Genomic DNA, 16,738 nt, shown 5'->3' with positions numbered 1-16,738 from the left:
AACTAAGTAGACATCGGCACTTGCACGACAGGCGACGGAGAACGGATGCAAACGACCAGCCAATCGAACGGGAGATGAATCAAATTCGAATCGGAACAGTGGTACATACCTTGTGCTGGTTACATATCATTTTACTAGGGACACAAGTTACCACGTTATGACTGTCTATATTTCTCAAATAGTATGGATATCCATGTTGCTAATCAATAACATCGTGTCCACACCCAAAGTACCCCACAGAGTAACAAGCCAAGGTACTGTAGATATCTACTCAAGCTAGCCACGGTAGCTAATTGTAAAAATAACACCGAAACTCCTCATCTCACAATGGGTATCATGCTCTCTGTACGGAGTACATTTCCACGACAAACAAAAATCCCCTTGTGGTACACCTCAAGTCAATTATGACTATGGATGCGTGGTTCCCTTAGAACCAATTCCCGTCTTGTTCCCTCCCGCTTTACCATCCTTCCTATTCTTCAAATTCAGTCTCGTCGTATCCACCAGGGACGGAAATGCCGCTGCAAAATTTGAACCGACTGACCAGTTCTCGAGTCGTCGTATGTGTCGCTCAAAGACCGGGTTCATGACAGGCTCGGCCTTTTCAGAGGTTGATAGCAGACAGTCCACATCATCGTAAGGCCAGTTCACATTCAAATCACACGTGAATGGAATAAACCAGTTCTCAAACGGGTAGTCGTGGTAATTCATAACCAATCTTTCCCGCATACGTGGCCAAGGGAGGTGGTCGATCCACGCTGGATGAGGTGTAAACAGTTGTACTGGGATAGGTCGCATCCATTCGGGCATCTGTTCGTAGTTTTCCTGTGTTGGATTGATTTCCCACCGCATCAGGATGAACATCAAAAAGAGCGTCCCTACTCGCTCGGGCAACTCGGAGATGTTGGGGAATTTAGAGATGATATCTGCCATCAATTGCGAGACTGGATCAACCCGGTGGTCACCCGATGGATTGAGCAGTGAGGTCACAGAGGGATGAGGGTTGAGGACTGCGTCAGGACTTGAATTGTCGCGTTGACGGGCTTGGAGGAAATTGAGGAGGAGTCCATCGAGAGGGCATGTGGGTGCCACGTTCTTCGGAAGTGTCGTCCAAGGTGTCTGGATTTGGCTCTCGGAAACGACAGAAACTGGACCTGGATATGCAGCAGAGGTACGGCGTGATGGCGAACTTGTCTGTTGCATTGCTGGATTCGAGGTTCTTTGGCCCAAGCTATCCAGCAGAAAATTGAAAGACAGACGCTCTCCAGATTCATTTAGCTCGAGTCCGCGCTGGAGATTATCGCGCTGGTGAGTGAGAGCATCTCGCGATGCTGGCCATACCCGGTTGTTATCACTGCCTTGCTCTTCTTGCGTAAAAGGCGATGGGTATGCAGAATTGTCCATCTGGCCATGAGACATGTTAGGAGACGTCGTGAATTGCCGGCCACCTTGCTGACCGTTCAAGTAGGGATCCGAGGCTGGCATGTTGTTATGATGAAACGCATCGGGTTGCTGACCTAGCGCAGTCTGTACATTGTGTTGTGCCGCCGTTGCAAGGTCTGCGTGAAACTTGTCAATAAAGTCCAGTCTTTTGGTATCAGGGCAATCACTACCTGTCAGTCCTTGGGCTCCAACGATAGGTTGGATAATAGACATGACCGAGGCGAGCCGCCTTCTGATCTCATCGTTCTCGGCCTGTATCGCATCCTTCTGTCGGATGACCGCCTGTAACTCTTGGTAAGGCTGCTGTGATGTCAACTCTTGTATCCTATGCTCGAGAGTCTCAATCTGCTGCTTCGTCCGTTCTCTTATCGCCCTCTGTGCCTCACGGTCGTTTGCGCGCTTTTTGGCGAGTTGTTCGGGGGTGAGGCTTGCCACACCTCGCGAACCAGCAGAGGGTGCCTTTCTCTTCCGGCCTACCTGAGGCGGTGAGGGAGGGAAACCATTGCCGTTGCCTGCTGGCGAAGATGTGCTTGAGGTATTCAAGTCATGCTGCATGATTACTGACTCGCTAGGCTGACTGTAGACGGTTGGGCTGGCAATGCCGGGACCACTGACGAGGCGAGCCGATTCAAATTTTGGCGCTGTTGCTGCCTTCATGAATCAGAGAAATCAGTCACGTGACTACACTAGACTAGATTCGTCAGCCTGGCGCAGCCTCGCACCCTGTCCTACTAATCGTGGTAGCGGTACCCTTGAATTCAAGTAAAGAACTTTTTGCTCTGGACACCAGCACTACCCGAGGCTGAGTACCTAAATAATAACCAATTGATACCGCCTTGTGGCACTCTGCATTCTGATCAAGTCAACAAAACCCTTCTCCCGGAAAAAATCACTCTACTGGCCGCCCTAGTCGTATCTCTCATGCTGCCGAAGCCAGATGACCCATTCTCAAATGACATGAGCGTTCTCGCCCCTAGATCGTAAAGTATGACTCCAGAAGAGTTGTCCATGGTTGATGCAGTCGCTCAAAAGCATCGAGTTTCCTCACCTTATCCCTCGGCATAGCTGAGCACCAGTCTCGTATACCAGGATTTTTCCCGATCAACCACTTAGCCAGTGTTCAGACCCTACGCCTTCGGATTCGACAACCACAATGTGGGGGTAAGACACTGGTGATAGATCAATAGCCTTCGTAGGGGGTTCTTTGTTGAAAATTGCTTGGGCGCTATCCTCCATACCGAAGTAATCGGTGTCTTTCAGACCACACTGCTCCAAGTCCTTCCGAATAGCATCGACCTCTGCGAAAGTGGGTAACTGCCACTCCTGGAGCAATTCGGCATCTTCCCACACATCGTTGGACAATGCAGTCTCCTCACAGATGGCATACTGAATGCGTTGTCCCATTTCCATGCAAAGCTGCTTGTTGCGACTGCGTTCAAGGAGCCTGCCATTCAGTTTGAGAAAGCGGCGTAGCTCACATCGCTGCTCAGAGGTCAGATTGCTATGGAACTCGTATTCAATGAATTCCAAGTCATTATTGCGTAAGATGAAGTCCCCCCGCGCCATCTCCTTTGTAATGTCCAAGTTCTTTTCGATCTCTTCGTCGTGACCAGGAAGACAACAATGCCAGCTGAGAATGTTTGTGAAATTGACCCTGCTCCTACAGAAAAACTGGTCAGAGATGTAGAGTCGTTGCACGGATGGCGGCACAGCTTGAATAAACTCTGATGCGAGCCACTGTGACTCTAGGTGGATGTGCATTTCGAGCACCTTCAGCGCCGACATTCGTTGCAGAGCGAGCTTGAAGTTCATGATGAAATTACCGTGCGCTGGGATTTCATAGACACCACCATGAATGCAGACGCGCAATTCTCGGAGCTTTTTGCTCCTCCGACCCAAAGTACCAAAGATCATGCTTGCTTCGCCCAGGAAATTGATCCTTCCGGATGTTTGGTAGTAGCTGTCGGGAACGGTGTAGGTGAATTTCTCCAATGTTTCGGCTACTTTCTCAATGATACCGTACGCCGACAAGACACCATTGGCGCACAAGTTGACTTCCTTCAGTGCCGGAGCGCTTTCCTTGAGTGGGTAGCCGAGAACTCCGAGGGTTGGACGCATTTCACCATGAAGAATTGATCGCGCATCAGCTCCTATGCGGAGTCGTCGGAGACGTTGCTTGTTCTTAAGTACATGTGTCTGGGTCACGGGCAGGTTGAAATGGTCAATGACCAAGACTTCGAGGTCTGAGAGCCATTGCAGACTATTGATTACAGCAATTCTGCGTTGCCATTCTTGACCTTCGATCAAAAGCTTTCGTCTGCTAGTCTTGCTCGTAGAAGTATCGTGCTTACCACATCTCTCATCTCTCCAACTTGTCTTTTCCCCGTAGCAATCGGCACCCACGCCGAGGATCTTGAGCTCCTGGAGACCAGTAAGATCGTGCTGAAGGAGTTTTGCCAGACGCGAGAAGATTGTTGGCGAACCATCATGCGGTAGCTCAATGGTCAGGCTTTGAAGTTTGGGGATTGCTGGAGTGTTGTAGACAACCCAGTCCAAGAACGGACCGACTTGCTTGTGATGTACAATTCGAGTGCGAGGCAACCAGTCGCTTGTAGTACTGGTCTCGAGGTACAACTGCTTACAGATAAGAGGCAATGCTTCGTAGCCTGTGATTGGAAGATTTTCAAGAGACTTTGCGCAGGAGTTGCCTATATCCTCATCGATGAGCTGGAATATGCGGTCACGAATCTCTTGAGGAGCACCAAGAAGGTGAGTAGGAGGATAGGACAAGGTGTATGGGCACACTTTTGAAGGAAGTGTACGATAGATCGGAGAATGTGTGGAATCTGTATGACTTATCAGACTAGCGTATACTTATATACCCAGCACATCTTACTGATGACACCTCCATCACGGCCATAATGTGACAAATGCGACATGTTGGAAAGAATTTGGCGTTTCTTTGTTGTTTAGCAAGCAGAGAACAATGTAAGGATGAATGCGAAAGGTGTTCAAGAAGATGATAAGGTATGAAAGGACAGGAGAAGAAATGAAGCAGTGGTAAATCAAAGAAGAGATGAGAAATGGACTGTCAGTCTCAAATGTAACAGATCCAGAAGTAGGAGGGTGCTCGAAGGTCGCCAGATCACCTCTCCTCGCTTATTGCCGGACCTCACCAACATCACTTTGAATCAGACTATTGACAGTCCAGTGAAGATTTTCTATTGTTCATTGTTTTCACATTGGCACCAGGCAGCGTGCATGCCAACACAGCCTGCACATTGGCATGTGAAGTATATGTGACGGGAAGTTGCCATGCCAAACAGCAAGACTGGAGACTAACACGGTCTGTTCTGACCCTGACATCCATGGAACTGTAGTCTGCAGCCACTGCGCTGGACTTGATTGCGTCCTGGACAAGGCTCTGCCCATGCAAACGCGAGAAAAGGTCCATTGGTAATTATGTCAAGAGCGCGTTCGACACATGGTGGTAATGATCCTGGTCCAGATGGCGGATTCACTATAGCTCAGTATGTATATCCAAGTTACCCAGGAAGTCAGGTCGGCTCTCAACAAAAGAGTCAGTCCGGATTGCGAGTAGATGACTAGGGACGATCGTCCTCCAGCACCACAGACAGATATTGCAGTGAATGCATGAGGATATACTCATCCTTGAGATGCAGCGTAGTCTCTTATCAGAAGTCAACAATTGTCGGTGGGCACTAATGAGAAAGTAGACGTGGTAGACGTTTCCTGGAATGAGGACTCGTTCTCGCTGCATTTCCTCTCCACAGCCCTCTAACCATTTCTGGTTAGAAAATCATGCCGCCATGAGAAATTTGTTTGGCTGCGGTCGAAGATAATTGCTTTGCGCAGAGCTTCGTATGAGGCTCGTTCTACAACTAGACTGACACAACGTGGAGAGGTCCGGAGGTGATGAGGAAGTGCCTGAGCTTCAGAAATGCAAGGCGGCTGAATTATGCCCGCGCCTTCAGCACCTCTTCACCCTGTCTGACTTCATCCCCGGATACAGGCCGTCTCGACTTTAGAGCCATTGATTCCAAATGGCAGCAAAGATGGGCAGAGCAAGCCCAAGGGCAGCGTCCGAGGAGGAAGTCTCACAAATATTATGTCCTCCCTATGTTTGCCTATCCTTCAGGCTCGCTGCATATGGGCCATCTTCGAGTCTATACAATCTCAGATGTAATCGCACGATATCGACGGATGCGAGGTGATCATGTTTTACACCCCACGGGCTGGGATGCCTTTGGTTTACCGGCTGAGAATGCTGCAATTGAGCGTGGGGTCGATCCTGCAGTGTGGACTGAACAGAACATAACAAAGATGAAACAACAGCTCAAGAGCATGAATACCAGCTTCGATTGGGATGCGGTATGTCAAGAATCTAGGACCATGTACATAGTGCTGATTGCTCTGTTGGTAGGAAATATCTACATGTTCGCCTCAGTTCTACAAGCACACGCAGCGTATATTCTTGAAGCTGTTTCACCGTGGTTTAGCATACCAAGCTGAGGCTCTTGTCAACTATGATCCAGTGGATAAAACCGTCCTTGCAAATGAACAGGTTGACAGCAACGGGCGATCGTGGAGATCTGGGGCACTTGTGCAGCAAGTCAAGCTTCGCCAGTGGTTCTTCCGCATTACTGAATTCAAAGAAGCCTTGCTGCAAGACCTTGAATACCTGTCTGAGGGCGGTAAATGGCCCGAAAGAGTCGTCTCACAACAACGTAATTGGCTTGGCCGTTCTACTGGAGCTCGCATCCAATTCGAACTCAAGAATGAAGCTGGTGTATCGACTTCAGCTCGTGTGTTTACCACACGCCCCGATACGTTGTACGGAGTGAAATATCTCGCCTTGTCCATGAGCCATCCTCTCGTACAGCAACTGGCTGCCCAGAATGCCGAACTGCAGCGATTCTTAGACAAGAGAGCTTCCTTTCCACCGGACACGAAAGAAGGCTTTGAGTTGCCATTGAAAGCGATCCATCCCTTGTCCCAAGAAAACCTACCGGTATTCACCGCGCCATATGTTTTAGAAGACTATGGGGAGGGTGCTGTTATGGGTGTGCCTGCCCATGATACAAGGGATCTCAGCTTTTGGAAGTTACATCGACCTTCGGATCCCATCCCAGTAGTTGTGGCGCGATCGAATGGTGAGGTGGAAACGCTTTATACTCTTCCTCATGACCTCTCCGAGGCCTTCACCAACCACGGTACATTGACGTCGGCCTGTGGCCCTTATGCCGGGATGGAAAGTCAAGCTGCAGGCATAAAGATCGTTGGCGACCTGCAGGAGCGCAACCTCGCGGAACCGTTCGAAACATGGAAACTCCGCGACTGGCTTGTAAGTCGACAAAGGTACTGGGGCACCCCTATACCTATCGTCCATTGCCCCAGTTGCGGCATCGTTCCTGTACCGGAGGAAGATCTTCCTGTGGTACTTCCACCCTTGGTGTCGTCTGTCAAAGGCCAGCCAGGCAATCCTCTTGACAAGATTGAAGAATGGGTCAATTGTGTGTGCCCCAAATGCCAAAAGCCAGCTCGGCGAGAGACAGATACCATGGATACTTTCGTTGACTCTTCTTGGTATTTCATACGTTTTCCTGATCCTCAAAATGAACATGAGCTTTGTTCCCAAAATTCAGCACGCAACACGCTACCCGTTGACACGTATATTGGCGGTGTTGAGCATGCGATTCTCCATCTACTCTATGCTCGCTTTGTCTACAAGTTCCTTTGCCAGGAAGGTCTGATGACGCAAGAACGTGGAAGACAAGAGCCTTTTCAACGACTCGTAGCTCAGGGCATGGTACATGGAAAAACCTTTTCGGATCCAGAAACTGGTCGATTCCTCCTTCCGGGAGAACTTGCAGTTGATGGGGATCTTATTGTCATGAAAACGACGGGAAAAGTCCCCAATGTCACCTTTGAGAAGATGTCGAAGAGTAAACATAATGGCGTCGATCCAACAGCTGCTATCGAGAAGTACGGAGCCGACACCTTGCGAGCCCATATCCTTTTTGCGGCTCCTGTCAGTGAAGTGCTGCAATGGGACGAAGAGAAGATCATCGGCATCCAGAGATGGCTTGGTCGTGTCAAACGTCTCGTTAAAGATCTTTCTGTACGGGATTTCTCCTCGAGTCTTATCGGTGCAAACGATGCATTCGACGTGAGCAAGTTGGTAAACAGCGATGCTGACATCCTGCTCCTTGCGCTGAGTACAAGTCGTAATATTCAGAATACCTTTGAAAAGGATGTTTACAGTCTGAACACCGCCATCTCTGACCTTACCAAACTCACAAATAAACTGCATGAAGTTGGGATTCAGAACTTGACCCCACAAGTCGCAGAGCATGTGATGCGCGCGCTTCTGAGATTGATGGCACCAATCACGCCAGCATTCGCAGAAGAGTGCTGGGAAGAACTTACGAAGAAAGACTCTATGGGAAGTATATTTGACGTTATTTGGACCAGTGATGTTATCAGTCCAGAACAAGAGTCTGCCCTCAAAGCGCGCCAACGACTGATCACCTGTGCTGTTCAGGTGAACGGGAAACTTCGATTTACGACAGAGATTCCTTCTCGCCGGCCTGATCAATCCGCGGCTATAGGAAAGGAAGAACGTGAAACAGAGATCCTCGAGACAATTCTTGCTACGGATGAAGGCCGCCTTTGGCTGACGGAGAAGAATGATTGGGAGAGGAGAAAGCGGGTGATTCTTGTCGGCAATGGCAAAGTATTGAACGTGGTATTTTGAGGGACGTGGCCTCTGTTCATGTGTACAATGAGAAGCCGACTTGGCTTATTAAAAGCCCCCTTTACCATAACACAAGTATATATTCTATGTAAGAGACCCCTTCGCAACAGGGACTGCGTAGTGGCTCTGATGAGACGGGCAATGCGGACAGAGTCTCTGGTCAAACGGATGAAATCTTTAGACAAAGCTTCAATGCACGGATCTTTGAGTAACCACCTCGTATGGTAGGTAACCGCCCCTTTGTACCAGGATTGTCTCACTCTTATGGCCTCGTTCCTCAGCCTCGTCTCACCCAGCCTTGTCGCTCAACCCAGCCGAGGTTTATCCGCACCTGCGAAAATATGTTTCGACCCCCGGATTGTTGTCGGGCATTCGAGAGAGACATATCACTTAGTTATCACCGGTCGTCAGGCAGTCATGAGAGCTTCGCTTAGACCTTCTGGTCCTTTTCGATGGGGCCATACACCTCGGACAAGGTCCATGGCTGTGCAGATCCGGTCCTTTGCTGATGTGGCGGATGCGACCAGGTATGAATCCCAATGCTCTGCAGCATGTCTTATGTGACACAATCTGAACCGTTACAGACTGTATGATGTCGTTGTTATCGGCGGAGGCCACGCTGGCACCGAAGCCAGTGCGGCCGCTGCGCGATCTGGCGCCCGAACAGCGCTCGTCACCCCCTCACTATCCAACCTGGGCGTATGCTCCTGCAATCCGAGTCTTGGTGGCATCGGTAAAGGGACCATGTTGCGAGAGATTGACGCCTTAGACGGCGTGGCTGGGCGAGTAGTGGACAAAGCCGGGATACAATTTCGCATCCTGAACAAAAGGAAAGGCCCCGCGGTTTGGGGTCCTCGAGCGCAAATTGACCGGGACCTCTACAAGCGATATATGCGCGAAGAGATGTTGTCAACGCCAAATTTAAGTGTGCTCGAAGGAAAGGTCGCGGATATCATTGTCTCTCAGGACGAGCTGGATCCAAAGGATGCCATCTCCAAAGGACGCATCACCGGCGTGCGTTTAGAAGATGGCCAAGTCATTCCCGCATCACATGTGGTCATCACCACTGGGACATTCCTCGGAGGAGAAATTCACATCGGTCTGGAGGCCTACCCTTCCGGAAGGATGGGGGAGGCTGCCACGTTTGGATTGAGCAAATCGCTACGGAGTGCGGGTTTCACTCTAGGACGGCTTAAAACAGGAACTCCACCACGATTGGATCGAGACACCATTGATTTCAATGCATTGGAGGTACAGCCTGGTGATTCCCCCCCTGTACCATTTTCTTATCTCAGCAAGACTGTCCAAATAGGCGATGAAGGCCAATTGAGCTGCTGGACAACCTACACGAACGAAGCGTCACACGACATCATCCGCGCCAATCTTGACAAATCTATACACATCCGAGAGACGGTCAAAGGACCCCGGTATTGTCCTTCTCTTGAATCGAAGATCATTCGCTTCGGCCATAAGCCCAGGCACATGATCTGGCTAGAACCGGAAGGCTTGGAGCCAAACAAGATAATCTATCCCAACGGTATTAGCATGACTGTACCAGCTGATGCACAGTATGCTATGTTGAGGACTATTCAGGGCTTAGAAAGTGTCAAAATGCTTCAGCCCGGATACGGTGTGGAGTATGACTACATTGATCCCAGGAATCTCTTCCCGACACTCGAAACGAAATTGATCAAGGGCTTATTCCTCGCTGGACAAATCAATGGCACTACAGGGTATGAGGAGGCGGCGGCGCAAGGTATCATCGCAGGAATCAACGCCGGTCGCGCATCTCAGGGCAAGAGCTCGTTCACATTGTCACGGTCCGAGGCATTCATCGGCATCCTCATCGATGATTTGATCACCAAAGGAGTCAGCGAACCGTATCGTATGTTCACTGCCAGAAGTGAATATAGGATGAGTTGTCGCTCAGACAACGCAGACCTTCGATTGACGGAGAAGGGACGAGAGGCAGGAGTTGTCAGCGACAAACGTTGGACACATTTCAGCAGTCTCCGAGACCAGATGGCTGAGCTGCAGAAGGGACTTGAAGGAGCTCTATATTCAAGCCAGCAATGGCAGAAACTCGGTATCCAGTCACGCACTGATTCGACCAAGAAGAGCGCGTTCGATTTGCTCCGCTCCCCAGGCGTCACCATTGACCTGCTGTCTAGTCGCATCGATAGCCTCACGTCGGCCACCAATTATGAAGACGATGTCAAGACGCGAGTACACCTTGAAAGCATCTACGCACCATACATCGGTTACCAGCAACGGGCAGCCGTAGCATTTGAACGAGATGAGTCGTTGGAGCTGCCCCTGGACATCGATTACGACCAAATTCATGGTCTTAGTATGGGCGAACGAGAGGTGCTTAAGCTTGTCAGGCCTTCGAGTGTCGGAATGGCGCGAAGGACCGAAGGTGTTACTCCCGCTGGAGCGCTGCGATTGCTGAAGCATGCGAGAAGAGCAGGTTCTTCGCGCCCGAGTCTATCCAAATCTCCTTCTCCTGTCGGTGAGGAATTGCTCATAACAGAAAGAGCCGAGGCAGAAGGTGCTATTGGTGCTGTGTGACAATTTACGAATTGATCGATGTACAATAGTTTTGGGCAGAAAAATACGCCCTGAGAATTGATGATGCATAGCGTATGGCGTTGAATAGGTCGATGTCAACCAATTTTGTCCCAACAAGATATCCCTCATTATGTACGAAGAATCAGAAAACATTCTCAAGCGACATTCGGTCTCTGCACTTCTTTGACGTGCTCATCTGATTATCAGCGCACGACGGACCAAAAACACTTCTGATGACAGTCTATCTCGATACTTATTGTCGACGGAGTTCTGCGTCAACATGAGGCGCACAAGATGGTCTGACAGAGTCTCGAATCGGACGAGTTATGGCCGCAATTGCCTCGGCCTTTCGCTCCCACATGGCTTCAGATCCCTTCTTTGCAGAGGACATGGGGTTAGTTAAATCAAGAACACTGGATCTACAGAGTGCGGAGTAGACAGGCGACGAGGCTTGAACTATTTTCAGGCAGGAGAACGATCTCTCTACAAGTAGAATAATAATGTAATGAGCTTTGCAATGAAGAAGCAATGTATACCAATGAGAGGCGATCGATGGGGAGCTTGATAGGGAGCAGCCACTGCGACTGAACAGTGTGGACGGTACATGACTCGGCTCTTTACGTTTAGCTGGCATGGCAGCGGACATCCAAGGGTCTCGAAGAAGTTGATTGGGTGTGTGGATGGAAGATGTTCGCGTGGCAGAAGCAACATGGGTTCTAGGTGCTGGTGATAGCGCAATCGAATGGGCCTCCTGTAGCTAGCTGAACCTGCGCATTGTGATGATCTGAAAGAAAAATTCATGGGAACTTGCTATCTATGGGTCGGTCGCCTCCGGGCCAATGGCCAGTCCACGATACGCGCTCTAGCGTAGGTGGATCGTATAGAAGTGGGACGTCGGGTCTTGGGACTGTATCTGAGGGATGAGAGGGAGACAGAGAGCAAGGAAAGGGGAGCTGTCCGACAAACCAGGCGATTGCCGACTGCAGCATCTCGAAATTCTCTTTGGCCCTCTAGGCGCTGGCTGGTCCTTGAGGAGGCGACTTTGCTTCTCGCCGTCGTCCGCCAGCCTTGCGATAAGATTGGTGTTGGCATCACTCCACAGGGCACATCTCGGCCCACACCATTGCGATATGAATGATCCATCTTGCCCTGTGCGCTAGCGGAGGGGGCCACGAGCCGACAAACTACTGAATTTCAATCTCGAGAGCTGGTATTTGTGAAGAGTATATGAACAAAGACATCCCCGGCGAGATCTGGTACCTGTCAAGCAGTCAAGCAGACACACCTGTACCTCGCACTATATCTAAACCACCTTACCCAGCTAATTCGCCCACCGGTCGCACGGTCAACATTCAACATGGGTGAAGCAGACCGAATTGGGCCCGACATGAGCCCTAAAAAGACCATGGCCGACCGACTGAACGGCGTGCGAAAGACCTTCTTCACCAAGCAAGGTCTCGTCGGCAGCTATGACTATGCGTTCCTTTTCCGACCGAACATTCCCTTCATGAAGAAGGCTCGTCGGGCGTCACCATTCTTCGGCCTGAATGACAAGATGCCCGTTGTGCTGGCTTTGCTGCTCGGCTTTCAACATGCCTTGGCCATGTTGGCGGGTATCATCACACCTCCTTTGATCATGTCTGGTTCAGGCGGTGTCAATCTCGACAGCGACTGGCAGCAATACCTCGTTTCGACCTCTCTGATTGTTTGCGGTATTCTCTCGAGTATCCAGATCACTCGTTTCCACATCTGGAAGACTCCCTATTATATTGGTACCGGATTGATTTCGGTCGTTGGTACGTGGGAAGCCGCAATGAAAATCAAGTGTTAGGAGAACGCAACATCTAATTACTTACAGGTACCTCCTTTGCCATTATCCCTGTCGCTACCGGCGCCTTCGCCCAGATGTATGACAACGGTTTCTGCCCCGTCGCCGAGGATGGCACGAAGCTGGCCTGTCCCGACGCATATGGCGCCTTGATCGGGACCTGCGCCGTATGTGCGTTGACCGAAATCGCCCTCTCCTTCCTCCCACCAAAGGTGCTCAAGAAGATCTTCCCCCCCATCGTCACTGGCCCCACCGTCATGCTCATTGGTGTTTCGCTGATTGAAAGCGGCTTCCAAAATTGGGCTGGCGGCTCTGGCGGGTGTGCATCTCGACCGGAAGATGGCTTTTTCAGACTCTGCCCAGATATTACCGCTCCTCACGCACTGCCCTGGGGAAGCGCCGAATTCATCGGTCTGGGATTCCTCGTTTTCCTCACCATCATTCTCTGCGAACGCTTCGGATCCCCAATCATGAAGTCCACCAGTGTGATTATCGGTCTCCTGACCGGCTGCATTGTCGCGGCTGCTTGTGGCTACTTTGATCGGTCGGGCATTGACTCGGCGCCCGTTGCCTCGTTCATCTGGGTCAAGACATTCAAGCTGTCCGTGTATGGACCTTTGGTGCTTCCCATCATGACGGTCTTTATCATCTGTGCGTGCGAGGCCATCGGTGACGTTACCGCAACCTGTGATGTTTCCCGACTGGACGTTGAGGGGAATGAATTCGAAACCAGAATCCAAGGTGGCGTGTTGGCCGACGGCCTGAACGGCTGTCTGGCTGCGTTGATGACCATCACTCCCATGTCGACTTTTGCGCAGAACAACGGTGTCATTGCGCTTACGCGATGCGCCAACCGTCGGGCTGGCTATTGCGCTTGCTGTGAGTGTTTATTTTTCTCTTCTGAGCCAAAACGCGTGCTGACAAGATCTTCACACAGTTTTCCTGATCATCATGGGTCTGTTTGCCAAATTCTCCGCCTCACTGGTAGCCATCCCATCTTCGGTCCTAGGTGGCATGACGACCTTCCTGTTCTGCGCCGTCGCGGTCAGCGGTATGGCCATCGTCAGTCGGGTGCCCTTTAACCGTCGCACGAGGTTCATCTTGACGGCAGGTCTGGCCGTCGGATACGGTGCGACTCTTGTCCCGACGTGGTTCGCCTACGTCTTTACCTACGAGGGCAACAACCGTGCCTTGAGGGGTTTCTATGACGCCATTGTATTGGTCATGGAGACCGGGTTCGCCGTCACCGCTTTCGTGACGATGATTTTGAACTTGATGCTCCCTCACGAGATCGAGGATACCGACGAGGCCGTCGAAGGGGATGAGGCCTCGTCAGCCACACAACCACTACCGCAAGGCAAGAGATCTCTCACCAGCAGTAGTTTGAACGATGGTGATGAGATTACAAAGGTCGAGATGCCTCCGAAAGAGGCTGTGTAGGAATGTTTAATGGATGTTGTTACGATGGGGCAAGTGAATTGTTGGTATTGTGTTTTTGGAAAGTACTCTTAGAACGCTTAGAGCTTGCATCGATACCCAGGATAATGGAAAAGTTATGTGCATGGCCTTATATTATGTTATCGGTTGTCAAACAGTGAATGTTCCTCGTATACATGTCTGACTTCTGAAGAAGGACTTCTGGGTTGTTTCTTTCCTCTTTTGTTTCTTCTATCAAGTCAAGGCATCAAGGCATTCAAGGCATTCAAGACATTCAATGTGCTCATGGTGTTGTTTGAAATACAGGATGAGGATCATTAGTATTTCAGGAACATCATCATAAGACTGTGTATATCTCTACTAGGTATAGAGTACGAAGCAAGCACCGCCCTATCTTCCCTATACCTCCCATGTTATGTTCCTACCTTTCGCAGCGGGGGAAGAACGATTCGTCAAATTGTACAGTATTGAGAGAAAATAGTTGGGACCACTGATTCGTACCCATTCCATAAAGCTGGCCACTCCTGGCTCCTTCGTCCCTGGTCACATCGTTTCATTCTTCCGCTCCCCTTCAATCTACTCAAGCGACAGTTATCCCAAACCAATCAGCCGGAAGTCCGCGCCTCCCTCCTTTTTTGATAATGGCCATGGGGACTACAGTTTCTCGGTCGTTTAGTGGTCGAAGAAGGCAGTAGGATAATGAAGGCTGAAAGCACTCCTTCGTCAATCGTATGCACACGCGTCTTGATCAGGAATCATTCTAGACTACCGACGGCGCCACCGTCGAACCAAGCATGCTTCTACGCACAGACAACCATGAGGAGTTCACATGCCTTGCATACTTCTCGGTCCAAGTGCCGACAATTAGCCTCTGATTTTTAGCCTGATATGTTTTCTTGCAAGGTTGCAAGCCATCATTTGCCGGTGCGCGGTCCAGACGGTTGATCCTCTCTTTAGCCTCATTTCCACACTGCACAGGACTAGGCGAGCCACAGTCTGGGGAAGACGCACCCTAGAGTCCACTTTCCCCGGCATACACAAGTGGTTCAAAGATCCATTTCGCGCAAACATCAACTCTTCTCCAGATCTGAAATCGTGGGGTTGAGATCAAATGAGCCTCGTCAGGCCTCCCACCCCGGATACATCTTTCTAAAAGAAATCTCGTATCTGTTGCAAACTGATGAGCTCATAGGAATATCAAGACTGGAGCCAAATGGCTAAAAAGTCTCCCCCTTAAAAAGGAACTTAGCAGTCTTGGTGGCATGGATCATGGCTGATGCCATGCCCGGTGAGTGGCCGAAAGAATACAAGATCGAAGTTCATTCCTCTTGGTATGTCTGGGCGTTGATTTGATCGCTTCCTTGGCTGAACTGATACTATACGCTATTTGGTAGCCACACGGACGCATTGTCCAGTAACGTGCCATCACGGCAGATGCAGCATCCAAACTTGCCAGTGGTCATTGTAGCATCCTTCCAAACCGTTGTTACATTTCATTCGGCTCAAAGGAGGATATTTCAGGAAGGAGCGCGCTGGCAAGCCGGGACAAAGAAATCAAGCCTGGTTTCTTGTTTGCTTGATGCTCCACAATGGCGGTCCTCGACTTCCGTCAACTGGCCATCCTTGACAACCTTGAAGCACCTGTTGTGCTCAGTCCTTCCGCTATTCAGCCGGTATCGTGGATTGTGGCCACGAGGGGAGGTGCAGGTTGAGATGTCCGTATCGTGAGCCAGAGTTTTCCGGCAAAATGCACTTTTCGAGCCTGGATATAAAGAGCCTTGATAGTCTCAATGTTTTCGAGGAGGCGATCAAGCTCCAGTACGCTCGCATTGAATCCTCCACCTTGTCCGAGCTGCTTCTGACATAATGACTTCGAAGATAAAGGCTGGTGCTACGCGCCAAACTGAGGTGGCTATCGCACAAGCCGAAGCACCAGAACTTGAACGTGTCAATTGGCGTAGCGATCCCGGTCTGAGAAAGCTCTACTTTTATGCTGGCATCATCTGTGTCGCATCTGCAACCACCGGCTACGATGGGTAAGTACCACTCCGGCGCCTAGAGGTCCATGTCCAAAGCATACTGACACAGATAGGTCCATGTTGAATAACATTCGGATTCTGCCACAATGGACAGATTATTTCCATGACCCCCAAGGCTCCAACCTAGGCATCTTGACCGCCCTTTACAGCATTGGCTCGATTGCCAGTCTGCCAGTTGTGTAAGTGATAGTATGACGCATGAAACTGCAATGTTGATTGACTGGGCAAACTGACACTGTCCTTCCAGACCGTTCATTTCAGACCACTGGGGTAGAAAAATGCCCATCATTATGGGGTGCATCATTATGATCATCGCAGCTGCGATCCAGGGTGCCTCGCAGAACTTGGCCATGTTCAAAGGTGGTCGTTTTCTCATGGGGTTCGGCAACAGCATGGCTCAACTGTCATCTCCACTCTTGCTCACTGAGCTATGCCATCCTCAACATCGTGGTCGTGTGACAGCCGTATACAACTGTCTCTGGAATCTAGGAGCCATCGTCAACACATGGCTCTCGTTCGGCACCAAGCGTATCCCAACCGAATGGTCCTGGCGAATTCCCACCATCGTTCAAGGTGCTCCATCCGTGATCCAAATCATCTTCATCTGGTGGATTCCCGAGTCCCCTAGATGGCTGATATCGA

General features: G+C 50.3%; 4 protein-coding genes across 5 annotated transcripts; 3 read left to right on the top strand and 1 right to left on the bottom strand.

Annotated features, from left to right (window-relative positions):
• Positions 1-149: 149 nt before the first annotated feature.
• Positions 150-2,100, bottom strand: PV06_03512 (the record flags this gene model as incomplete). 2 transcript variants are annotated; one of them, XM_016404308.1, is made up of 2 exons in its annotated part: positions 150-1,559; positions 1,614-2,100. In XM_016404308.1, 2 exons carry the CDS (start codon positions 2,098-2,100, stop codon positions 409-411), a joined length of 1,638 nt encoding a protein of 545 aa, XP_016265313.1. In that variant the 3' UTR covers positions 150-408. The 2 variants fall into 2 exon arrangements, with proteins under 2 accessions (XP_016265313.1, XP_016265312.1); XM_016404307.1 differs by having other exon boundaries at positions 150-2,100.
• Positions 2,101-5,362: 3,262 nt separating this feature from the next.
• PV06_03511 (leucine-tRNA ligase) lies at positions 5,363-8,386 on the top strand. The gene is made up of 2 exons (XM_016404306.1): positions 5,363-5,835; positions 5,888-8,386. Exons 1-2 carry the CDS (start codon positions 5,380-5,382, stop codon positions 8,219-8,221), a joined length of 2,790 nt encoding a protein of 929 aa, XP_016265311.1. The 5' UTR covers positions 5,363-5,379; the 3' UTR covers positions 8,222-8,386.
• Positions 8,387-8,608: 222 nt separating this feature from the next.
• PV06_03510 (tRNA uridine 5-carboxymethylaminomethyl modification enzyme GidA) lies at positions 8,609-10,957 on the top strand. Its single transcript, XM_016404305.1, has 2 exons — positions 8,609-8,748; positions 8,806-10,957. The coding sequence occupies exons 1-2, from the start codon at positions 8,639-8,641 to the stop codon at positions 10,790-10,792; spliced, it is 2,097 nt and encodes a 698-aa protein (XP_016265310.1). The 5' UTR covers positions 8,609-8,638; the 3' UTR covers positions 10,793-10,957.
• Positions 10,958-12,047: 1,090 nt separating this feature from the next.
• Positions 12,048-14,207, top strand: PV06_03509 (uncharacterized protein). Its single transcript, XM_016404304.1, has 3 exons — positions 12,048-12,588; positions 12,651-13,499; positions 13,558-14,207. Exons 1-3 carry the CDS (start codon positions 12,150-12,152, stop codon positions 14,058-14,060), a joined length of 1,791 nt encoding a protein of 596 aa, XP_016265309.1. The 5' UTR covers positions 12,048-12,149; the 3' UTR covers positions 14,061-14,207.
• The last annotated feature ends 2,531 nt before the right edge of the window (positions 14,208-16,738 follow it).

This window comes from Exophiala oligosperma (genome assembly GCF_000835515.1).
Source record: "Exophiala oligosperma strain CBS 72588 unplaced genomic scaffold supercont1.3, whole genome shotgun sequence".
NCBI lineage: Eukaryota > Fungi > Ascomycota > Eurotiomycetes > Chaetothyriales > Herpotrichiellaceae > Exophiala > Exophiala oligosperma.
This window is presented reverse-complemented; position numbering and strand designations above follow the sequence as displayed.

Bases quoted from the DNA above. Each gene is read 5' to 3' on its own strand.
- PV06_03511 (XM_016404306.1), top strand. From the start codon at position 5,380: ATGAGGAAGTGCCTGAGCTTCAGAAATGCAAGGCGGCTGAATTATGCC. The intron at 5,836-5,887 runs GTATGTCAAGAA...CTCTGTTGGTAG, and splicing joins CCAGCTTCGATTGGGATGCG to GAAATATCTACATGTTCGCC.
- PV06_03510 (XM_016404305.1), top strand. From the start codon at position 8,639: ATGAGAGCTTCGCTTAGACCTTCTGGTCCTTTTCGATGGGGCCATACA. The intron at 8,749-8,805 runs GTATGAATCCCA...GAACCGTTACAG, and splicing joins GATGTGGCGGATGCGACCAG to ACTGTATGATGTCGTTGTTA.
- PV06_03509 (XM_016404304.1), top strand. From the start codon at position 12,150: ATGGGTGAAGCAGACCGAATTGGGCCCGACATGAGCCCTAAAAAGACC. The intron at 12,589-12,650 runs GTACGTGGGAAG...AATTACTTACAG, and splicing joins CGGATTGATTTCGGTCGTTG to GTACCTCCTTTGCCATTATC. The intron at 13,500-13,557 runs GTGAGTGTTTAT...ATCTTCACACAG, and splicing joins GGCTGGCTATTGCGCTTGCT to TTTTCCTGATCATCATGGGT.